Source organism: Chanodichthys erythropterus, chromosome 2 (genome assembly GCF_024489055.1).
Source record: "Chanodichthys erythropterus isolate Z2021 chromosome 2, ASM2448905v1, whole genome shotgun sequence".
NCBI classification, from domain to species: domain Eukaryota; kingdom Metazoa; phylum Chordata; class Actinopteri; order Cypriniformes; family Xenocyprididae; genus Chanodichthys; species Chanodichthys erythropterus.
The window spans coordinates 12,325,144-12,351,853 of NC_090222.1; the positions used below are offsets into that span (position 1 = coordinate 12,325,144).

General features: G+C 36.2%; 1 protein-coding gene across 2 annotated transcripts in view; it reads left to right on the forward strand.

The window, feature by feature from the left end:
• ulk4 (unc-51 like kinase 4) overlaps positions 1 to 26,710 on the forward strand; it is a 276,239-nt gene that overhangs the window by 158,073 nt on the left and 91,456 nt on the right. For both annotated transcript variants that reach the window (XM_067401179.1, XM_067401171.1), the window contains exons 31-32: positions 5,119 to 5,167; positions 24,232 to 24,337. In XM_067401179.1, the coding sequence (XP_067257280.1) occupies positions 5,119 to 5,167; positions 24,232 to 24,337 (155 nt within the window). The remainder of the gene's footprint in view (positions 1 to 5,118; positions 5,168 to 24,231; positions 24,338 to 26,710) is intronic.

The following is a 26,710-nucleotide window of genomic DNA, read 5'->3' on the forward strand; positions in this document are numbered from 1 at the left end:
GTTGGAGATTTACTCATAGATCTCTGCATTCACCTTATCTTAGGTATACTGGGCAGCTCTCTCTCTTTCTCACTAAAAGAAACCATATCCTCCATAGAGGACACACTCAGGTGAGAATGACCAAATAACTATAGCTATGTCATATATCACTCTATTGACTGGGAAGGGCACTGTATTCCAAATGTGACCCTTCAACTAAATTCATTTTATCTGTCTGTCCTTTTCTCAAATTATTGAAGCATTCTGCTCTATGCACCTTTTGCATACGGTAATTGGCTGTGAATCAAAGACCTTAATCAATAAGAGAGCATGGCGAGTCATTTTCAATAAAGGCATCCATTACTCCTCTGAGCCTGGCCGTCTGGAGCATTCTCTGGCTGTGTTTCAAAACCTTGTCAGCTGTATACCTAGACGGTGTTTTTGAGCTTCAGGTGCGTTTGAAGTGGACTATATACCAAGATGTATTTGAATGTTCAAATCAAATGATATGAATCAAGTGAGTAGCCAAGATAGTCAGCAGTTTTGGACATCATAATTACATACAAACCTAGCGAGCAGCCTACCATGTCAGCAATTTTATGCATCTTATAGGCACATTTGTACATTCTATTTAAATGATTTAAACCTTGTGAACTGCCTACCTAGTCAGCAATTTTAGACAACATATAAGCATATTTGAATATTTGACTCAAACTAAATGAGCACCTTATCTAGATGGCATTTTAGCAAACATTTGCAAACATGTTCAAAAATTTTATTTAAATAGAGTTGACTACCAAGACAGCATTTTTGGCTGTTATAGTCATGTTTGAAAAATCAATTTAAAAAATATTTGAATACATTGTATTTTTGAGCAACAAAGTTCAAACCTTCTTTGCAGCCTTTTTAGACATTTAGACACATCATACAATTGATTCAAATAAATTGAACACAAGCTGCCTATCTGTACAGCTACTTTTGGCACTCATAGTCACATGTGTATGTTCATTTCAAAAACTGCGCTGCCTACATATACAGCATTTTTAGGCCATCATAGATGCATTTATATATTAGAATCAAATGGTCTGAACTTCTTGGAGCTTCCTTCTTGATAGCGTTTTTTTTTTTTTTTTTTTTGTGCTTTCTATCTAAACAGCCTTTTTTGACTTTGGACAGATTAACACATGTAGTTAAAATGATTATACCCATACTCGGAATTTGTCCTTTGCATTTAACCCATCCAGTTAGTGCACACACATTAGGGAGTAGTGAGTAGTGAACACACACAGCAAACAGTGGACACACACCCAGAGCAGTGGGCAGCCATTTTGCTGGGGCGCCCGGGGAGCGTTTGGGGGTTAGGTGCCTTGCTCAAGGGCATCTCAGTCATTTCCTGCCGTTAATGGGAATTGAACTCACAACCTTTGGGTTACCAGTTTGGCTCTCTAACCCACTGATTCTCAAACTTTTTAGAGTGGAGCACCCCTGAAGCATTTAACATCTTTCTGTGTACCCCCTCTCTTCCACTTAGACGGCAGTCACACCTTTTACATTAAGGGACAATAATTGCCCCCTTAAATTGATTTTCAAGTGTATTTTTTTTTTACTCTTATAAATACCTTTTTATACGAAGCCCCTAAAGGGGCTTGTTACATGCCAGCCCGTTTTAGTCTAGGGGTAATTGCATGGCAGTAACAAAATTTTGGAGAGAGAGGGAGCACAGGAATCTCTTGTCTCCCACCTCAGTAACACACATCCAAAACCAATGATCTTTAGCTGATATTTATTAAATCAAATGTAAAAGATGAAAGGAAAAACATAAGCTTCAGGAGGGGGCAAAGGCCAACATAACAAAACATTTCTAACTCAATTTTAATCTAATAACTTACCTATACATAACCAAAAAGAAAAATAAATAATACATGAACTTGCCTATCTTCCTGACTACAAATAACCAGGAGAAAAGCAATTTCAAACAAAATTAAAGCTGCAAGCAGCGATGAAAGGGCCCTCGCAATTATGCCAAAGTCATTTCGAAATGCCACACTTCCTGCTGTCAACAGATGGCGCTTTGACCGTAACTGAATATTGCCATGTTGATGTCTTCAGGCCAGGACTTTTATCGAACATGTGAAGTTTGGAGCAGACTGGACATTGTATGCCTGAGTTACAACAACTTCCTGTTTCTTTAGTGGCGTTAATTGCATAAATTAGCACTCAGCCAAGTGTTGCATGATTTAACGTGTTTCTAGCATGTTTCATACTTCGTGGCATGATGAAATGTGAATCTGGCAGTGAATTACAGTATAAAGCATGTCATTTCCTGTTGCCAGCAGGTGGCGCTATGGATAACTGAATATTATCATATAGACGTCTTTAGGCCAGGACTCTAATCACACATGTGAAGTTTGGAGCAGATCAGACATAGTATGCCTGAGTTACAACAGTTTCCTCTTTCATGGCGAAACATCAGACTTTGTCAGGCCGCCACAGACACGCCCTTCAGCGACAACTCAAGATCTTTGAAATTTATCATCGCTAAGGTCTTAAGATTAGACTGACAACATATGATGTTGATCTGGTTAAATCTCCATGAGGAGTTAATCACAGTGTAAAACATGTAATTTCCTGTTGCCCCCAGGTGGCGCTATGACTGTAACTGAATATTGTTATGAAGATGTCTTCAGGTCAGGACTCTAATAAAACATGTGAAGTTTGGGGTAGATCCAACATTGTATGCCCGAGTTACAACAACTTCCTGTTTTATGGCGAAACATCGAACTTTGCCAGGCCGCCACGGACACGCCCTTCATCGAAAACTCTAGATCTTCGCAATTTAATGTCTCAAAGGCCTTTAGATTAGACTGACCAAATATGATGTTGATCTGATTAAAGCTCTAGGAGGAGTTTGTTAAAGTATAACATGTGGAAATGGCAAAAACTGAAAATTCAAAATATCAGACTTCCTGTTGGGTTTACATACTTTGCACCCGGGGCTTTTTTGTAGGTATTGGGCTGTTACATCTGTCTACCGAATTTCATAACTGTACGTGAAACGTAGTACGAAGGGCGCATAATTGAAATTTTGTAGGTGGCGCTATCGAGCCATTTTGCCACACCTAATTCTGAAACCCATATCAGATGTAAATTTTCACCACTTCTGACGTGTGTGCAAAGTTTCATGAGTTTTTGAGAACGTTTAGGCCCTCAAAAATGCGATTCATTTTGGAGAAGAAGAAGAATTGGCTGAGCAATTCCAATAGGGTCCTCACACCATCGGTGCTCGGGCCCTAAAAATAAGGCACCCACCTCCCTACAGGTTTACTTAGAATAAATCTTAAATTTTAAAGAAAACAAAGCCTATAAGTCTTCAACTACATTCACAGCAGCACCAATGGTTAACAATTATCATTGACCAAAAATAGTGGCATTATCTGGGGCAAGAGAAAGGAAGTCCATGTGGCAGGCAGGCAAGCAACCATCTGCAGCCCTCGCCCTCTCAGCTTGTTGTGAGACAGTGCTGGCTTTATATGCTGGCTTTCTCTTGGTTGCAGCCAATCAGTGGCTCTGAGGTGAATGGGCAGCAAATCAGCCACAGGTGTACCCAATTACCTCCCTCAGCAAGGTAGTTGTAGACATGTAGAAAAAAAAAAATGAAAAAAAAAAGACAGTTTTGCGTGCTCATGAGAAAGTGTACCAAGTGTTACTGTACCAATGTTTTTTCATGAACCATTAAACGTGGCATTATGACAATGCACACTGAACCCATTTCCCAGCACGATTCTTGGATGCCACAGAGTTAAATACGTTAAAATGGACATAAGTCCTTGAAATATGATGCACTTCCCAAACAAAAGCTGCATTTTGACATAAGACCGTGATATAAACTGCCCTACGAAAGCCACATTTCAGCAAATAGTTCGTTATTAATTTATGCACATCCATACTCGCATTTTCTTTATAATTTTGAGCAAATTGATCTTTATTAATTCATCCATACTCTGACTTTCTTCATAGGCAGTGACGCACAAATGAAATTGTAATGTGTGTACACAAACCGGAAATTGTAATGTGTGTGCACGACATAAGTTTCTTGTGCACACGCAATACATTTCTCGTGCGCACGCGATAGGTCCCTTTAGGGGCTCCGTATTTTTAAAATAAATAATGTTTAAAAAAAAAAAAAAAAAAAAGTTCACTAGAGAAATATGCAATGATGGTGCAATGTGTGAGTCATCGAGTCATTTATTCATTCATTCATTCATTCAGTAACAAAGCAAGTGACTGCATTTATTAATGAGTCATTGAATCATTTACTCTTACGATTCGCTCAGAGCCACAGATTCTTTCATGAAACACCGCTGCGTGTTGCAGTTCTTCTGTGGCTTTCATTGGAACTATTATTTCGTTGCAAAATTGAGCAAACAACACTGACAATACTCCATTTAAAATGTTTATCACTTAATATTACCCTTTTATGTTGTGGAAGTGTTATATAAATTTGTGCAACCATTACGTGACAATCCTGTAATACATAAAACATTGTCACTGAAACATTTTTTTGTTTGTTTTTTTCATAGCGAATTTCTTGCAGCCGCTGCCATTTTTCTACCTTAATTCATCTGGAGTTTTTTATACAGTGTATATACAGCATTTTGGGGCATCATAGGCAAGTTTAAACATTAAAATCGTTAGATTTGAACTTGGATCAAAGTGGTGTTTCCCTCTTGACAGAATATTTGAGCATAATAATCTTATTCTTTGATTCCCAAAAATGCTATCTAGGTAGGAAGCTCACTAGGTTTTTATATACATCCTCTTTATTTCTCACTCTCAATATATTGTTGTGTTTCCATCTGACTTACACCCTCCATCACTCTTTCATCCTTTCAGCGGCATACTTTCTCTCTCTTTTTCACTTGTCACTGGATTAGTCAAAGGTCATTTTCCCAGCTGACTGATCTTGGCACGACAGTGTTCACACCTCAGCGGTCCCGTTCAGAGCCAAAACCCAAATGCACGCGCAAGTGTCACACTAATGAAGATGGAACGTGGGCCTAGTGCCATGCAGTAAATGTGTGTGTCACAAGTTAAATGCGTGTACACTTATGTGTGTGTGTTTGTGTTTTCCCCCAACAGGCTTGTTAGAGAGAGTCGTCTCCTGCCTGCTATCTTTCAAGTCATAGAGGTAAGTGTGCTTCTAAACCTTCTGGTTTCCTCACTGTCTGTTTGCTTGATTCGTTTATTGCCTTGGGTTTTCTGCTCTGACTTCGGAAAGCAATGATATTACCAGAAAATGATGAGCTTTATGGAAATCAGAAAACACTATATTGGAGAAATTGGCCATGTTGCAGAAATGTGTCAAAGTATTTTAAAAAGAAATAGCAGTAGAATTGTGCCTGTCCTTGATAAAGCTGTGCTGTATCGGTAATTAAAAGGCATAGTTCATTAAAAAAAGTATCTTCTGTCATGATTTATTGATTCCCAGTTCAGTTCTGATTCCATTCAGTGTTATTTTTATTTGTGTGTATTTATTTATTTGTTTGTTTGTTTCTGAAAAATAGTGAATCTGAAGAAAAAAAAAAAAATCAGAATCGTGAGATATAAACTTGAATGAAAAAAACTGAGATAAACTGCAATTGAAATGAACATTCAGTTCATGGGAAACAGCTCTGGTGGACATTCCTGCAATCAGCATGCCAATTGCACACTTCCTCAAAATTTGTGACATCTGTGGCATTGTGCTGTGTGATAAAACTGAACATTTTAGAGTGGCCTTTTATTGTGGCCAGCCAAAGGCACAGCTGTGCAATAATCATGCTGTCTAATCAGCATCTTGATATGCCACACCTGTGAGGTGGATGGATTATCTCGGCGAAGGAGAAGTGCTCACTAACACAGATTTAGACAGATTTGTGAACAATATTTGAGAGAAATAGGCCTTTTGTGTACATAGAAAATGTCTTAGATCTTTGAGTTCGGCTCATGAAAAATGGGAGCAAAAACAAAAGCGTTACGTTTATAATTTTGTTCAGAAAGGGAATTAAATTGTTGTTCGCTGAAAATCTTCACTGCTTCGCCTTCACTGTAGCTCTCTTTTCTTAATTTTATATATTTGAACTGCCATGACACATTAAGTCACGACATGTGTTTAAAAAAAAGATGTTTTGCAGTCAGTGGTGTGAAACCAGATGGCACATTGACGTGTCATTTAATAATCTAAATGTCAATGAGATTACAGAGTTTCAATGGAGGGGAAAATGATTGGAAAATAATGACTGTCTGTCATAAAATGGATGACTACGAGTTCCACTTAAAAACAACAACAACAAAAAAATCATTATCAGTTTATTAATTACAAAATAAAAATGTTAATAAATCACCTTTTAAATGACGTGTCATTTCAGAATCTGAATGCTAATGAGATTACAGAGCTTCGACGGAGAGGAAAACTATCGGAAAATTATGACTTTATTTCTGCCTATCACAAAATGGACAGCTAAAGTTCCACTTAAAAATAAAACAAAGGATTCAGTTATTAATGTAATGATTTCAAATTAAAAATGTTAATAAATTAAAATGAAACAAATTTATCTTTTCAAATTGAGAGATAAATTGACATGTAAGAATGTAATTCACATTTACAAATGTAATTAAATGTAACAAGAAAAATTCAAAATAAAGGAAATCCCTTTCCAAACTGACAGATAAAACTACCGTTCAAAGTTTTGGGGTCGGTAAGATGTTTTATTCATTTTTTATTTTTTTTATTTTTTTTTAATTCATGTTTAAGATGTTAGTTAATTTTAACAATACAGTATTAATATCATAGCATAACTTAAAAGATGGTAAAGTATTTTATAGGCAATTAAATAAAGGCAATTTAGCCTTATAAATGATGTGTCTGTGTGTGTGTAACAGTCAGACCTTTCCCTCTGAACATGTTCCCATCCCAGTATCCATTGAGTTATTATGTAAATGAGGCAGTAGGGGTCTGACCTATCACAGTGTAATGTGTAATTGGGTTGCAGAGTTAATGGAGTGTGGATGTGAGGCCTTTTCAACAGCAGGTTACATTCTCATTAGAGTGGACCCTACATCGACTGTTAACAGTCAACACCACCCCCACCCCTCGAAAACACACAAACACACACACATACTTATACTTACACCCACGGTGAACGGCAGTCTAACATATCATCATTGTCATTCTCCAAAACCGTTAATTTTTAGGAAATGGAAAAAACACAATTTTTTTACATAATTAATATGTTGTCAAACACTATATTGTCAAAGTATGGTCAGACATTGGTCATTTTACCAAAATCAAGCTCAAATGGAGTTGTGAATTTTGGACATGTATGATTTGTCCATCATTAGAACATCTGCATCTGAGGCAGTAAGTGCATTGCATTACATTTTCATCAACTTAGAGGTTATGACTTTTTTTTTTTTTTTTTTTTTTGTCATTTTGCTAAAATCACATGTCATAAAAGATGAAGTGCTTTGCACAGGCTATTTAAGACAGTATTGTCTATGACTCGACAACAAATAGACTAATGTCGAGTTCAGACTACACAATATTTTTGTCGTTTGTGATAGTCATTGTGTCAAATTATATGATTTTGACTCCTAAAATGTTGTTGTGGTAGGCAGAACAGGTTATAAGACATCCTTCTCCACTCTCAAAATACAAAAACATTTATTTTGGTTTCATCACTCCAGAGTATAGAATATAAAAATATTTAACAAGTTATGAAGTAAAATAACTACCTTCTGCCAGACTGCCTTCTGTATTCAAATTACGGAAGAAAAAAGACTGGAAGACTGGCATCGAGTCAGTTAAGTTTTTTTTTTTTTTTTTTCGTAAGTTAAATAGGGAAGGTGTAGGACATAACATAATCAACTGCAAGAGTTTTACTGAAGGCAGTTTTCAGCAGCCCCTGTCTTCAGCTTATTTTCCCATAATGTTCTGCGGTGAGCTGATTGTATGCCTGTTATTTTCATTTACCCAATTTCTCTCTCTTATGCACTGACCTGTGGTCTGTAATCACATTTGCTGCTGATTTTAGCGCTGTGCCAATGAGGTGGGCTCATCTCAGACCTGTAACGTCCATCTGTGCTTGTCTTGTCTTTTTCTCGCAGCTAGCGTTTGGTTTGGAAATTCTCTCAGCAGTATAGCAAGGCAGTTAAGCCCCACTTTATTTGGTCAGTTGCTGTTGTCTGGCAGGAGATTAAATCAAACAGCCAGAGAAGATCTTTCAGTTTTAATCTGGAGAGCTTCTGAACATTATGAACCTTATTGTAAAATGTTACCAAATTTTCATTTTGGGGTGAACTAACCCTTTAATTAATGTGCTTCTATTCTTTTTCAAAAATATTACCTTTCATGTACTGTATAATATAGCTTGTGAATGTAAAAGTTTTGAAGATCGAAGTGCACGACAAATAAAGAAAGAATTGATTCTGAAATGCCGAAACCAATCATTAATAATTCCTGTCTCACTTCCTGTTTCAAATCTACGTAACAATCTTCATTGGCTGCCCATGAACAATACCTACTTTGCCCTGCCCTCAAACGCTGTAGTTGTAGTTGAGACTGGAAGAGTTTGGTTTTTGTTGTCGGCATGTCGAGAAGAGGCTGTTTTCACTGCTGCGAAAGTAAATCCACTTTGCATGCAATTCAAAAGGATGAGGACTCGCTCTAGAATTGAAACGACTGTTCATACAGTGCTCAGCGTAAATGAGTACACCCCCTTTGAAAAGTAACATTTTAAAGAATATCAATGAACACAAAAACAATTTCCAAAATGTTGACAAGACTAAATTTAATATAACATCTGTTTAACTCATATTATTAACCTTACTTTCATATTATAACTTAGATTACACATTTTTCAGTTTTACTCAAATTAGGGTGATGCAAAAATAAGTACAACAAAAACTACTACATCTAGTACTTTGTATGGCCTCCGTGATTTTTAATAACACCAAGTCTTCTAGGCATGGAATGAACAAGTTGGCGACATTTTGCAACATTTATCTTTTTCCATTCTTCAAGAATGACCTCTTTTAGAGACTGGATGCTGGATGGAGAGTGATGCTCAACTTGTCTCTTCAGAATTCCCCATAGATGTTCGATTGTGTTCAGATCAGGAGCCACTGAATCACTTTTACCATGTTCTTCTGTTCTTCAGAAATCCAACAGTGGCCTTAGATCTGTGTTTAGGATCATTGTCATGTTGGAAAAGTGCACAACGACCAAGGACACAGAGTGATTGTAGCATGTTCTCTTTCAATGTAGAGCAGTACATCTGTGAATTCATGATGCCATCAATGAAATGCAGCTCCCGACACCAGCAGCACTGATGCAGCCCCACATAAGGACACTGCCACCACTATGTTTAACTAGGCACCATGTAGTTTTCTTTGTATTTCTCACCTTGCGACACCATACAGTTTAAGAGCCATTTATCTTGGTCTCATCACTCCAGAGTGTAGAGTCCCAGTAGTCTTCATCTTTGTCAGCATGGGCGCTGGCAAACTCTAGGCGGGCTTTTTTGTGCCTGGGCTTTAGGAGAGGCTTATTCCGTGGACGGCACCCATGCATGCCATTCCTCTGCAGTGTACACCATACTGTTTCATGGAAAATAGTCACCCCAGTTTGGCTTTCTACTTCTTTAGATAACTGCAGTGAACTTGTATGTCGATTTTCTTCAACCCTTCTCATCAAAAGATGCTCCTGTCAAGGTGTTAACTTCCGTGGGCAAACTGGACGTCTCTGTGAGATGGTTTCAGTTCCATCTTTTTAAAAATTTTGTACCACTTTTGCTACAGTATTCTGACTGATAAGTAAAGCTTTGCTGAACTTCTTGTAGCCTTCACCTTTCTGGTGTAAAGAAATTATTTTCTTACTCAGGTCTTGGAACATTTCTGTTCCATGTGGTGCCATTGCTGACAGCATGAAATGGGAAAGGATTTTAACACATTTTATAGTCAACTGTCTGCTGTAATGAATAATTAGACTCGCCTGTGGTTGAATTCTTGTTAAATTACACATTTGTAGTCTAAAAAGTAGCTTTGCTCCAGAGACTTTCAGTGGGATGTTCTCATTTTTGCATCACCCTAATTTGAGTAAAACTGAAAAATGTGTAATCTGTTATATATTTAACCTTACTTTCATGTTATAAGTTAAATAGATGTTGTATAAAATTTAGTCTTGTCAACATTTTGGAAATTGTTTTTGTGTTCATTGAGATATTGTTTAAAATGTTACTTTTCAAAGGGGTGTACTCATTTACGCTGAACACTGTACCACTGTGTATCAAGCACAGAGAAAGCCTCCAGAGCTGAAAATGCAGATATGGTAAAGGGTTTGTTTGTGGCACAACAGACTGTGCTATCTGACCAATCAGAGTTGTCTTTAGGAAAGGAGGGGTTTAGAGAGACTGAATCTTCAAACTAAACATTTTCAGACTCTATGAGAAATGAGGTGATGTGTCATGTATACTATGAGAAAATTAAAGTATTTTTGCATGTAAATTTATTGTAGGACACCTCCAAAACAAAGTTAGGAACCTTTACAATAGCATAATTGGCACTTTAAATTTAAAAAGCTGTAGGTTTTCTCTGTAGAGAATATGACTCACTGAAATTGAGAGAGGATGTTAAGGAATGAACAACTCTTGCGATAAATGAGATGTAGACTATTACTGCTTAAGCAATACTGTTTGAAAGGCCATGCTGTACTGTGAATAGTCACAGCTAAAGGTTAAAGTGAGGCAAGATGCACAGCTGAATGCCTGCATCTCCTTTAGTTGTGACTGTATTCATAGTACAGTAGTCTTTAGTGACATGCTTTTACAAAATGGTTTCTACGTGATCTTTCAAAGTTTCGGGGTCAGTAGTATTTTTTTTAAAAGGAAATTAATAATTTTATTCGGCACTAAGTTAATCAAAAGTGACCGTAAGACTTTTACGTTTTTTACAAAAACCTATTTCAAAACTCTCTATTCTTCAAGGTGTCAAGGTGTTTTTATTTTTTATTTTTTTGTAGAATTCAAGATGATTTACACAAAAAATAAAAAACTAACCAGCACTACCATAATAAGAAATGTTTCTTGAGCGCCAAATCAGAATATTAAAATGACAGAGCAAATATTAAAGTAGTCAACAGTTATTTTAAATTGTAATATTTTACAGTACTGTTACAGTACAGTACATTTTACAGTCTGTATTTTTTTATTAAAGAAAACAGTTTATTAAACTGCCCTATAAATAATAAATGCAAAAATGAAGTGAAGTGACATCCCATAGTTTGAAGATATAGTCCCTGATGTAACGACCCAAAAAATAAATAAATAAATAAATAAAAGATCTATCATTATTGTTGCCCGGTGAACAGGTGTTTCAAGTCATAGTACTATATCTATATTATGGATTTTAGCATATTCATCATGGCGTATTGAGCAGTCAGTAGCAAAGTGATCTGTTTTATCAGTTATGCTCACCACCCTTCTCTGAATCTACTGTCTCAATATTAAACTTTCTTTGGAGGCCAAACTGAACTTGATTTTACCACTTCAATCGGAGTGCAGCCCAGTCTCTGACTCTCAGTGTAATTCAGATGCGGCCCATTCATCCTCATGAGCCCTGAGAGGACATGAAAGGAAGCCGAGGACTCTAATGAACAAGAGATCGCTAATGAACCAGGAGAGAGAAAGAGAGGTTTGTGTGACTTCTTTGGCCATCTCAGCAAGCTAGTGAGCCGTAAAGAGACGTTAGCTACAGCCTCACATCCCCTTTAATCCCAATCCCTCAATACTGCTGCCCTTCCAGTTCACAATCTGCCCTCCACACAGAGGTTTGGGCCTGTTTGCTGTAACAAGCGAAGGGATTACCGCTTACCGAACATTTGAATTGTGTTAATGTGCTGAGGCGAGTCTTCTCTGTGTATCCCAAATCCCAAAGCGCCTTATTGGTCGAAACTTTCAACTGAAAAAAAAAGACTAATACTGATGACAAAGGCTGAGTTGTTTAACGTATATCCAGCCCATTCAGCTCTACGGAGATTATGCTATAGGAATCAGTCTGCAGTTATACAACTTACATGTCAACCAGAGAGCTGGTCAAAAGTTTTAATGTTGTTGGAAAAGTGTCTAGAGCTCACCAAGTCTGCATTTATTTGATGAAAAATACAGTAAAAACAATAATATTGTAAAATAATTAGGGGTGGTTAATCTGTCTGATTTCCCGATTCGATTCGATTACGATTATTGAAGTCCCGATTCGATTACAGTCGATTTTCGATTATTAACGATTCTCGATTAGCGATTATTGATTTTCCATTTCACAACAGTAAACGAAAATACACTACAAAGTGATTGCAGTATTAAAAAAAAGTCAGCTACTGAATTACTTAACCCTTTTATTGAGTAACAACAACTCAAAGCACTTTCTGTGACGTGTAGTTATAACTTCAGAATTATTTGTATGTAGCTTATGTTCTGTAGAACACAGAAGTGAATACATCACATTGTGTTGTGACTCATCAAGTTTGACTAAACAATAACAAATAAATTAGGAAGTAGATCAGAACCAACATACTGTAGAAATTGGACAATTTTCTTCTTGAAAGACACCGTGTTCAGGTGGTGGAAGACTGCAGGTTGCAGTCGAAACATGTCAAGGTAAAGAAAAAGTTTTTTCTCCACCTGAACACCTTGTCTTTCTGGAAGAAAATTGTCCAATTTAATCATTAAGAAGACAAAATGAACATTTTTGAACAACTTACTGTAGCTTCAGCTTATATACTGTACTGTAGAACACAGTGACAAAATGCAACACACTAACTTGTGAGCAATCAAGTTGTACTAAACATACATAGCTCTGGAATGACCAGATTCTTATGGAGGAAGACCAGCTGGTCGTGGCGTGAGTGTGCTCCGTTGTGCTGACAATTTTGTCATATCGTGGAGAGTGCGCTGATTCGGTGGGATGACGGGCTTCAGGCGGTCGTCTTTTACCCACCCTGCCTCTGGATGAAAGCGGGAAATGTGGGCCCTCAAGTTGCTCGTATTGCCGCAGTACTTCAGTTTAGTGTGGCAATGTCGACAGACGGCATGCGTTTTATCGAGCCCGATCACACAAAAATGTGTATTAATAGTACGAGTTTGTAATCTCGTAGAATATATACGCCAAAATGAGTTTTCGCATGCATATGCTACGCACTTTATGGCGTATTATACGTACAAACCCCCACCCCCATCCTACCCAAGAGCGTATCATATACACGCCATAAAGTGCATATCATATGCACGCGAAAAATCCGCGTACCATAAGCACGCCATATATTCTATGAGATTACAAACTCGTACTATTGATACGCATTCTCATGTGATCGTGTTGGTTTTATCAACATGTTTAGACCTCCTGCCATGAAAACTAAAATGAATCCACACGCTTGCTTTGAGCCCAGATGGAGCTGGGTGGATCGGTTGGTTGCTCGTTCCTGGTTCTTCCATTTTACACACCTGCTCTGGCTGCCGTTACACGCGCTTGCTAACTGGAACTGGGCGCGTTCGTGACGTTCAACTCCTGGTATAACATTTTTTACAAAATAAAAAAATGCAAAATTATTATTTTTTTAAATAAATAAAAAATCGATTTTTGAAAATTTAATAATCGATTCATACTCGTCCATAACATACTCGCGATTAATCAATAATAAAAAAATTTCACCACCCTTAAAAATAATATTATAATTTTAGTGCATCTATTTTTGTGTATTTTGAAATATAATTTTCCACATTCATTACTCTAGTCTTCAATGTCACATGATCCTTCAGAAATCATTCTAATATGATTTGGTGCTCAAGAAATATTTCTTATTATTATCAATGTTTAAGACCGTGATACAATATCGTTCAAAATTTTGGGGTAAGTAAGATTAAAAAATAATCAATTAATAATAAATGAATCAAAAGTGACAATAAAGACATTTATAATGTTACAAATTATTTTTTTTGTTTCCACAAAAATATTAAACTGCAAAAACTGTTTTCAATATTGATAATAATAGGAACCATTGTTGATAATTGAGCACCAATAATTGATAATAATATGAGCACAAAATAACCATATTAGAATGATTTCTGAAGGATGTAACAGTAATGGCTGTCGAAATCAGCTTTGACATCACATAAATAAATTAAATTTTAAAATATACTGAAATAATAAAAAATAAAAAAAACAGTTATTTTAAATTGAATTAATATTTCACAAAATGTGTATAAGTATGTGTAAAGTACATGTAGTACAACTGTAAAACCAAGAGATTATTTAAAGTTGCAATGTGTAAAATTTGGGAGGACATGCAATATAATATACATAACTATGTTATCAAAGGTACATAAAGACCTTACATATCATAACCATTATGTTTTTATTACCTTATTAATGAGCAATTTCTATCTCATACACCGCGGGTCCCCTTAAGGTGATGATACACGGGGCAACTTTTTGAGCAATGTTGCCGGGCAATGTTGCCGTCAACGGGCAACCTGATGAGACACAGGGCAACTAATTAGGGCAACAGACAGTTGGCAGCACTGTTAGGCACTTTATTTCAACTTTTCAAATATTTTCTTCATTTTTATTAAAAATAAATGCCTTTCCGATCTGATTTGTGACAGGAAAAGGGAGAAGAGCGAGTTCGGCAAAAGGCGGATTCGAACCCGCGTCGATCGCATCAAAAGCCATTCTAATGTCAAGCGCCCTACAGCCTACGCTACTACAGACGTTGAAAAATCCTGTCTTTTTAGTATTTAAGTGAAATCAATCTTCAATAGCTTCGTTAAAGCATACACACATTACTTTCGGACAATTGTTGGTATTTTAAGCAATATATGAGGGAAATTCCCTGTTTTGGGTTGACGCATGACAACTTACTAGCGTAAAAAGATAAAAGTTCACACTCCTTTTCTCCGCTCCACTGCCGCTGAGAGGCCGGCATCTTTTTCTGAAATCTCCGAACCGGTCACGTGATCGGCTGCTAACATTCTGATTGGAGGATCTCAAAAAATTGCCCACGACCGATCTAACGTATCCAGATATATATTTGTTGCTCATTCTCAGTGGGAAAGTGCCCAAGCAACGTTGCTCGGCAACATTGCTCAAAAAGTTGCCCCGTGTATCATCACCTTTACTTGTTAAGTTTCTACAGCTGCCCTAAACGGACAAACACTCTACAGAGCGCATTAAGTTGTTCTTCTAAATCGTTCGCGTTTTTAGAGGCAGCTTGCATCGTCACTATACTCTGCTGTTTTAGGCAATGACATTGTCTTGTGTCGGCCAGATGGTCACCGTAGCTTCTCTATTTTGCTTTGAAAGGGTGGGGTGAGCACTGTTGTTTGCAGTTCACAACCTCACCGCTAGATGCCACTAAAATTTACACACTGCACCTTTAAAAGGATGCATGAAAAGCCTGTGATTTATTTGACATTCTTTATTCTTTACTTAACTTAAATATATCAAGGCAGCCATTTAAAGTCATCGTATAGTATCATTGTGGAGAAACTTTAATGAATTACTCCAACACTGCTTCCCTCGCTTTTTTTACTGCCATGGCTTTCTGTTGAATGTGACCTGTCAGTATAGATCGGGAAAAAGAAACCATTAATGTTCTTTAGAGCTGAGATGTACTTGCAGCCATACTTTCTGAGCAAGAAAAGTGCACTTAAAGCTTTTAGCTGTTCTTGTCAATCTAAGGAGCAGAAATAAAAGGATTCTGTTTTTAAGGTATTAATAGATGGGAGTGTAAGACACAGTGTTCTGAATATTTCTTCTTTAATATAGTGGATCACAACAGGAGAATCTGAAAACCATAAGTCTTATCTCAAATTTTAAATATGAAGATGTATATATATATATATATATATATATATATATATATATATATATATATATATTAGTGCTGGGCAATGATTAAATATTTTAATCGCGATTAATCGCATGATTTTTCTGCGATTAATCGCGATTAATCGCAGCATGCGCAAAATTCAATAATGAAATCAAAAGTAGTGTATTGCGTAATTTTATTCTTTCAAAGTACTGCTGTATGAACAAAAGTGCAATAGAGAATACGAACCGACGTCACACCTCGTTGCATGCCGGTGCGGCGTCGCCATTTTGACAGGGTCGCCCTCTATTACTCGTACTGCAATTAATACGGATTCTTGCTTACCTTTTGTTTTGTTTCTGCCATTAAGTGGAACGTTAAAATTTTTAATGGTATCGTTTGCATGGAATAGAAGCTATTTTATCGCATCGCATGATCATTTTATTTATTTTTTCACTGAAGTTTTGTAGGATTTCGTTTACAGTGTTGATCTGTTTACCGAGTCGCACGCTGGACGCTCACTGCTGCTTCAGCCATCGTATGAATATCCAAGTAAATCTATGTAATTAACACACTGAGAAAAGTCGATTCATTTATTTGTTGGAAACGTTTAAATGATGCTTAACCGAGCATATTGAGTAGGCCTACAATTGTTGTCATTGTAATTCCCCTTTTCCATGATCACAGATGAGGAGAATCAGAGATTATGGGTCAAATTCAGCGGACAGACGGACACGAACACACTGTATTTTTATATTTATTTTAACAAATGACAACCACACTAAGCTACATTTATAAAACCGTTATGAAGAAAATTTATATTAAAGTTTATATTTTGGTGTCATCCGTTTTTCTGCATGTGCTTTATTTGTAAATAGAATTTGGTATCTTTAATATCAGTCTAAGTGCATTAAGCGTTTTCTTTAGATGACATGAGAGGAAACCGTTTAGGATATAAACGTGCTGCATTCATATTTTGGACTCATTTGCGTATCTCCACACAGCATGCTTTAATAAACATGTACAGAATTGTTGGTCACATGAAGCGTTTTGTTAAGCATTTGAATGTCCCCGTCAAGTTCTGCTAATTCACGAGCGCAGTGAGTCAGACTCGCAAAGGTAATGTTAATTATTAAACCAAACGAAATCGAAACGTTCAAAAACACTTAGCAATGTGATTCTTTTATTGAGTGATAAGCAGTGGGTACCTTTTTCCATTTTTCTGTCCGCACCAGATATTTTCTTTTTCGCGCTGTAGCTCTCTTAGGCACACAACAAATGCTTTCATTGGTTGAGACGCGTGATGACGCTCATCCCAAGCAGCCAGTAGCCTACTGATAAACATCCCACCCCTCCTGTGACCCATGGTTTGTGTTGTATTCGGTTGTAGTCTATCTATGTGTATTCAAACGCAGTGAGCAAAGGACTTTCAAAATAAAAAGTTAGTTAACGCGCGATAAACTAATTGTCGGCATTAATTAATTAATGCGTTAACGCGATAAAAACGCGTTAACTTGCCCAGCCCTAATATATATATATAATTTTTTTTTTTTTTTAATCTATAAAATGGGATTAGCAGGTCAAACAGTCTAATTTGTCTAGTTTCTAGTGAGAAAGTGTTCAGAGGGGCACCTGCCATGGTAACACATGTCAATTTTGATGCAAATTGTAAATTTTGAATGCAATAAAAAGGTTTTGCTGGTTAACATGTCTAAGGATTAGTTTCGTATTTTGTTACATTATGAAGTAATAGTGTGACGAAACACCACCTCTGCAGAATCAGATCAACGCCTACTTCTACATCATTGTATCTTTGACCCCGCCCACTGGTGCATTAGTAAGATGAGGAGAGAAGAGAGGTACAGGATCACAGGACCAAAAATAACATTACCTTCCAAAGGATCATAATGCTAGGAAAATGGTTACTTATTTTCAACTATGTGAATGTCTTTTATTTGTTTGTTGGGTATTTCACTAAGGATTGTTTGGTAAATCAGTTGTAATTTCGGAACAGGCTTTGCAAACAGACTTTTACTGCAAGATATGGACAGTAATGCCACAACATCCAAATAGCAGTGTTACTTCTAATGCCTAATCTGTGATCTGTGATTCATGTACAGTCAGACATTTTTTGTCTCATAATCATTTACAAATCAGTAAATCAAGCCAGTGATTAAATGGTCAACTTCACATTGTTTCTCTTAGTAGCTTGAAAATAATCTGTTGTTTAAATTGATGAAATTATATACAGAAAGCAATCAAAGAACCCTCCCTTTGTAATCGCTGGAGCTGCCAATCAAGCAGTGCGAGTTTATCAGTGACTGTGCTCTGGACTCTCTCCAAAATGTCCATTATAATCAATGACGCTGTCTACACTGCACAATGAATCTTTTATTTACATCGCATTTGTACTGTTAGTTATGATTAAATCATTCATGAGAGTGCAGAAATCGAGTTGCAATAATAAGATCACTGCATTAATGCGCTCAACAGACAATTCTGTCATTGGCTACAATGCTTAACAGTAACCTTTCGTGCAACAGTAGTAGATCTAAATATAATGATGTAATCACTTTTCACAATTAGTTAAAGGAATAGTTCACCAAAAATTAAAATTCTGTCATCATTTACTCACCCTCAAGTTGTTCCAATCTGTAGAAAAGAAAAAAAGTTATTTTGAAGAATCTTGGTCCCATTGGCCCCATTGACATATATATTATTTTATTTTGCATTTATTTTATTTTTTTTCCCCTCTCTCTGATACTATGGAAGTTAATGGGGTCCATCATCTGTTACTCTTCAAAATATCTTCTTTTGTGTTCAGCAGAAGAAAGATATTCATACAGGTTTGGAACAATTTGAGGTTGAGTAAATGATGACAGAATTTTCATTTTCGGGTGAACTATCCCTTTAATCTCGAAAGCTGTACACACGTAGTAAAAGTTTTCAAGAGAGTTCCACATGCAATACTTATTTCATATGCAAAGATGTTGGCCAGTCATAGCAGTGGGCATTTACATTGAATTCTCACGGCAGACATCTCCCTTCCAAATCAGAGGGCTAAAATCAGTGTAGAAAATGACCTTTTATTTATAATTTAAAATTTTTCCCTCCTGTGACTAACCAACTAATTACAATCTAGCCAAGCTTTTTCTCATCGACTAACATTTAGTTGACTATTAGGGGGTCGACCTTAGTTTATTATTCAGCTCAATTTAGTTCAATGTTGGTTCTATTTAGCTCAGTAACAGTGTAGATGTTGCAAAGTTCATTAGCTATGAAGCAAACTCAGTTTAACTATAAAGAAGCTTTACTAAAGATAATTTTGTCATTATTCAGCTCAATTCAGTATTGATCCAATTTAGTTCAATAACAGTGCAAAGTTCATCAAATTATGAAACAAGCTTAATTCCACTGTGAGAAGCTCTACAGAAGGCAATAGTGTTGTTATTATTATTAAGCTTCAGTCCATTCAGTGTTGATTCAGTTCATTATCCTGCTCAATTTAGTCCAAGTTTTGTTGTTATCCAATAGTGATAATATTACTGAATTGTAAGTGTCTATTATAATGTATATCTGACTGAAATGGCTTCTCGAACAGGAAAAAAAAGTATGAGTGAGATGTTTGTTCATCGGGAATTGGTTGGATCGTTGTTGGTTAATTGCTGTCGTTTTCCAATTTGCTAATAATGAACATATAATAAAAGCTCACAGAAGTGATACAAAGAGCAGACACAATAAAATTCTCACACTATTCTTATTTTATTAGCAAAATATCCTTCCATGTCGCACTCAATCTCCATTCCATTTATGATACCACAACTGACCTCGTTTTTTGATGCAGGGCAGCAGTAGATTATCTGTCATCTTTGCAGGAATGTAATATGAAGATTGTACAAGGTAATATTTATATTACCCAACACTGTACAAGAGAATGGCACATAGCTGGCACATACTGGTATAACCATAGATTATATATATATATATATATATAATATATATAGATATATAGATATATATAGGTACAATATACGTCACATGACTAAACGTGTCATCGTTTTTGAATACCTTTATTGTCACAGTCCACAATACAATGAGAAAATGGCATTTTCAGATGTATCTGCTTTGGGCCAAAAAAAACTTAGAGAAAAATATGTTTTCAAATGTATCCAGACTAATGCCTGTGACATGTAGATGAACTGGTTTTGTTAGACAAGTTATTTTCAGCACACTCACAATATTAAAGACTTCCTCAATGTCTCTCCTGCAGTTTGTATGTGTGTGTGCTATATTTATGTATGGACTGAAGCTTCCTGATGAATGCACGACCCCTCCACTCCACCTCTCCCGAGGCTCCGTGCGGAAATAAAGTGGAAAAAGTAATGATTCCAGGCCTTGAAAATTCTTGCAGAGCCTGTGGAGGGGCTCAGAGATTCCCCTGAGACAGACATACCCTTCTCTATCTGTCTGTCAGCCAGTAGAGTTGGCCAGACCCCTCTTTCTCTCTCTTTATCTCACTTTCTCTCTCTCTTTCCCTCCCAAGCCTCACTCAGACCTCTAATTAAAACCCCCATCGATTTTTCCCCTCCTTTTTCTGCCTTCTTTCTGCTCTTCTTTGTCTGTTTATCATGTTTTTAATCGGCCCCTGGACCTGAGCTCGCTGCAGGATTAGACAGTGTCTTTGACCCTAGAGTCGAAAGACCTAGACAACACCGTCCCGACACCTCCGGCCTTAGCCAGCTCCCCCTGTTGGCCTCACCCAGCCTCGGGTGTCCGCCCTGGGGGAGAGATGAGAAGGGCAGAGCCTTGGCTCTCTCTATCTGGCAGCACCTATGCCCTCTCTGGTTAGATTCACTCTCCACTCCTGAAAATAGTAGACGGCTACACAAAAGTGGAATTGATGATCTGCACTTTTTCATATTGCCTTTTTTATAACAGACAGTGTTTGCCTCACTGGAAGTGCTTTATAGTCTTGTATTAAAGCATTAAGTAACAAAAAGGCTTGTGCTACACTGATTTTATCAAGGTTATATGGAGTTATTTGGCACAACATGGAATGAAATGACAATGTACTGGACAGTCTTGAGTGGCTTATTTTGTTTATAAGAAACCAATGATACATAAATAAAACTAAAATAAATAGTTGTTATCATTATTATTATTATTGAGTTCATTAAGTAAAATATTATAAAGTTTACATAAGTAAATAATTTAACTTTAAATAATTTAAGTCAATAATAATTATTTTGTGATGAAAATACCACCACAATGCTACGGTGTTCTGGTTGGTTGCCTTCTTTCAAATAAGAATGTTGAGCCAAATTTCCACTGTAAATGTGGTACAGAAGCTGCTTCAGAAACTGGTATTTACTTTAGATGTCTTTAACACAGACTGTTTAATGCTGCACAGATGTGACACAAATGTATTTACACAGCAATTTTAATAGTACATTTATTCTTGGGGCTAAGGTGTGTCAGAACAGGCATAATTTAGTCTGGCTTTTATGCAGCATTTTGTTGTTACACAGAATGTTGTGCAGGCACAGATCAGCCTTAAATCATCTGTGTAAAGCTCTAAAAAACTCTAAAAAAAAAAAAAAAGTAATCCACTACATTTAACCATTACTTATTACTTTAAAACACATTTTTAAGTTAACATTAGTGATATTTGTATTTTAGTAATATAACAATATTTAATAATATTTGTATAATATATTGAAATTATTAATTATATATCAATTAATTAATATATAATTAATTAACATATCAAATTATGTTATTCATTGCTTTACTGAAATTGTGATCGGATTACAAATTACTTTCATGTTACTTTCTAAAACCTTCAGTTTTGTGTTTATTTAAACATTCTTTAATGAGGAATTTACATTTCACAGAAAACCTTTTTTTTTTTTTTTTTTTTCACTCAACATATTACACATAATGTTTTATATTTCCTTTTTGTCCTTATTCACATCACACCACACAATTAACTTTGCATACCTCTGTGGCACTAGAGATATATGGTCGTAATTCATGTTTTAAATTTGAAATAATATTATTTTAAAAATGTGTGTAACCCAATTAATAATTAGCAATTGTAATGTAATCAAAAGTCAGCTGTCTGTAACATTTTAGACTATTTTATTTGCTAAAAATATAATTAAATAACGGTCACTAATTACTGAACTTTGTATTCCATTACACCCTTCACTGCCCCCAAAGTCTATGTGCTGTTCTGGTCAATATATGAATCCTTCAATTTGACAATGTGTCATCCAACCAGCCTGATCATTTAAAACAGTGGCTCAAACTTTTTCACTTCAAGGTCCCCTTTGTCCTGGATATTTAAATATCTAAGCTGATATGTACCTCTGGCACTTCTGTTGTATTAAAACAAATAAACTCAACATTATGTCATTTTATTATTGTACATCTTTATTTTCAGTGTTTTAATCATTTAAGATTACGTTAAAGGGTTCGTTCACCCAAAAATGAAATTGAATGAAATATGAAATTGAAAATGAAAAATGAAATTACTCACCCTCATGTCGTTCCATACCCGTAAGTTCTTTGTTCATCTTCGGAACACAAATTAAGATATTTTTGTTAAAATCCGATGGCTCAGTGAGGCCTGCATTGCCAGCAATAACACTCCCTTTTTCAAAACCCAGAAAGCTACTAAAAACATATTTAAAATAGATCATGTGAGTACAGTGGTTTAACCTTAATATTATAAAGCAACGAGAATACTTTTGTGCGCCAAAAATAACAAAATAGTGACTTTATTCCACAATATCTAGAGATGGGCGATTTCAAAATGATGCTTCATGAAGCTTCGAAGCTTTACAAATCTTTTCTTTCGAATCAGCGGTTCAGATCACCAAAATCACATGATTTCAGTAAACGAGGCTTTGTTACATCATAAGTGTTTGAAACTTCAATAGTTCACGTGACTTTGGCAGTTTGATACGCGATCTGAACCACTGATTCAAAACAAAAGATTCGTAAAGCTTCAAAGCTTCATGAAGCAGTGTTTTGAAATCACCCATCGGTAGATATTGTTGGATAAAGTCACTATTTTGTTATTTTTGGCGAACAAAAAGTATTCTCTTCACTTTATAATATTAAGGTTGAACCACTGTAGTCACATGAACTGTTTAAATATGTTTTTAGTAGCTTTCTGGGCATTGAAAATGGGTGTGTTATTGCTGGCAATGGAGGTCTCACTGAGCCATCAGATTTTATCAAAAATATCTTAATATGTGTTCCGAAGATGAACGAAGGTCTTACAGGTGTGGAACGACATGAGGGTAGGTAATAAATTACATCATTTTAATTTTTGGGTGAACTAACCCTTTAAATAACTAAATTTATTGTTACCCACCAGGAACTTTGCAGAGGCCCCATAGTGAGCCCCGGCCCCTGTTTGAGAACCACTGGCTCAGAAACGCAAAAACACACCTCTATTGAGTATGAGCAATTGGAATAATAATAGGTTTTTTCTTTTCTTTTTCCTTCTTCTCCACTAATACACAATTCCATATGTGTAGAATTCTAGTCATTCGTGGTCACAGTCAGTGTTGGGGGAAATGCATTACAAGCAACTTGAGTTACGTAATCCATTTACTTTTAACTAGTAAAGTAACGCATTACTTTTTAAATTTACAACAAAATATCTGTTACTTTTTTTCAAATAAGTAACGCAAGTTACTTTGTTTTCACATTTATTGACTGACAGCTCTCCTGTCCCCATGTTGAAATTAAATAACACAAATATACTTTATGTATTTAATCTCACTTTATTAACCAATGTCTTTGCCGCTGACCTTCAATGATCCAATTTATCCATAATAATAAGCAAAAGTTACTTTATATTAGATTTAGAAATAACAGTGTTGATCTTCCTTCTCCTGCATCCTATTCTTCTTTAATTCAGAATGGCAGCACAGCTGAAAGGTTTGTTTGAGATACGCTCTCTACTGTACAGGTGTAAATATGCATTTTTCTTCAGCTTGATGCTTATTCATTTCACTTTTGGTGTGAAAGGGCCTTAACATTTGCCAAAAATATAACTTTTGCTGTTGTTGTTGTTGTTAAAAAACAAATAAGCAAGCCCAGCTCAGGTGAGAAAAATTACACAATTAGTTACTTTTTTAGGGAGTAACGCAATATTGTAATGCATTACTTTTAAAAGTAACTTTCTCCAACACTTGTCACAGCTATGTCCACTAATTTACACACAGCTTTGAATCATTAAAAACTAGTTTTAACTTTATATGTATATAAAAAAAATGTATTTTCAAATATTTATACAGATATTTGGAGATTTTCTTTTTCTTCTTCTTCTTTTTCAGGAGCACCAGAATAACACAGTTGGCAACACGATGCAGAACGCCATGGCTCTCCTCAGCAATTTGATTGGACAGAAGGGCACGGACCTCCGACCGTTCTACCAGCAAGGTGCAGTGCATCTGAACGTCACTCGCTTTGATATATCGGCCCTGCGGTTTCTAGTCTGTCTCTGAACCAGAAAACATAAACCCACACAGTCTTTTCACCCAGACACTGCCACGCACATGAAAAGGGCCTGCATTCAGAGAGCTGCCCTTGTTTTGTTTTGGAGTGTTTTCATTCCATTACCAGACCCTTATTGCTCTCATCTCGCTGTCTGACTCTCGTGTGTGACTCTGATGGAGGGGGAGGGCGTTCAGCTGCCTTTTTTAAGGGCTTCCACCAGATACTGCTGCTTTTATCAGCGTGGACTCTTGTGCGGTGGCCCTGTAGCCCACATCTACTTAGTGTCCCACCCCTCTAGCCCTCATATCACCCACCGTCCAGGCTTGGGCATCTAAAACAGATGCTTCTTTCCTTCTGTTTTCATCTGGTGCTATCTACCCAGCTACTGGGCAGCCTCTCACTCATTCTCTCATCTGCACAAGTTGCTGTCTGTTGTCTCTGTTCATAACCATGCAAGGCTGTTTTTTTTTTTCTTCTTCTCCCCCCAGACTGCCGTATGAATGCCCAGTCTCATCCTGACACTTTCAGCTCCCTTTGCTGAATTATTGAGTAATGGATTCCTATAGCCTTACTTATGTTGACAGTTTTGGACTCGCATGCCTGTCTTCGCCACATGCTAGGGCGAGATGAACGCTGAAGTGTGTGGGGGTGTATGTTTGTGTTTGTTTTTTTATAAAAGGAGATGAGTCAGATTCACACACACTCTCCACATTCAACAAGGTGTGAAGAGGGGGCACCTTAGGGGAAAAAAGTGTGTCGGTTCACACTTATGTGCTCATGTGATTCTAGAGAAGGTGAGATTCACGTTGACTACATTAAGTAACACGTTCTTAGCTCTCACCTAAGAAATAGAGTGGTAGCTGGGACGGGTGACCTTGAGTTTACCAAGCAAAACATATTCCTGATTCTACATCCTTATTATTCATTTAAATATATATATATATATATATATATATATATATATATATATATATATATATATATATATATATATATATATATATATATATATATATTAACTAGGGGTGTCCTCGACTACGGATTTACATAGTCGAATCCGATTTGAATCAGATTGCCTATATTCGACTGATAGTCGAATCATAATTGCGGGAGAGTGCGCAAAGTTTCAAAAAGCTTTCAAAAAACTTTGAAAGGTTCACGCGCTGAACTGTGCACGAGATGGAGCGGGACACGGAAAATGAAGGCCTGGCAATAGTCTACCCGCGGCTTAAGACAACTTTTATTTTCTTTCACACACAGCACAGAGCACATATATATATATATATATATATATATATATATATATATATATATATATATATATATATATATATATATATATAATATTAATAACTGCAGAAAGGCCACACTGCAGAGAGATATACATTTCATATGTCGGCAAATCAAATTACATCGGCTAAATTGTTTGTGCGAGCAAGCTTTAACTCATCTATAGCGCAACATTGATGCACCAAAAAACAAAAACATTAATTAATTTAATTTAAAAAATATATATTTTTTTTTTATTAAACATTAATTTACAGAATTTAATTAGAACAGAATATACCGTTCTAATAAATGAAAATGGCCTATTTAAAAAAATGAAATATGATCAAGTCAAACTGCAAAATGCCTGAAGTGCAGGGGAACATATATTCAAAACACAAGCCACAAATATTTAAATTAGGTAACCCAGAGTGATCAATAAATGAATTAAAATTAAAGAAATTATTAAAATAACGAAAGTATAACTAGAATTGTCAACTTGTCTTTTTAACTGCAGAGACAATAAACACTAAACTGGAGTGGCAGTCTTTTTAGCTAAACATTAACAACATCCAAAAATCAAATTACATCCGGCTAAAATAGTTTGATATCACTTGTAGCTACCCTACCTGACTGAGAGAGAAAAATCCAGTCTTTCATGCGATCTGCCTGTGTCCGTTTGAGTCTTTTTAAATGGCGCGCTATAGTCAGCTCATTGGCCGGCAGAAGCGCACCGCAGTGTTTGTCGTTGTTGAGTTCTAGGACATGAGCTGAACACTTTATCCCAGACATTGTTAAAGATTTAATCCCTGCCGTAAAGATGCTCCTCTGTCGGTCACGGATCATGGAAGTGAAATTTAAATCGGTCACAGGTTGGATTTATTCACGCACATTAAAAATATTTATTAAAAGCTTCTTTCTTTTCACATTTTTATTTATAGTATTAACATAATAGGTTGTATATTAACCTATTGGGAAAGAACCGGTATGTCTATGTAAAATCAGATATTGAGCGCCCCCATATCTCGTCTCATAACACCTCTGCGACGA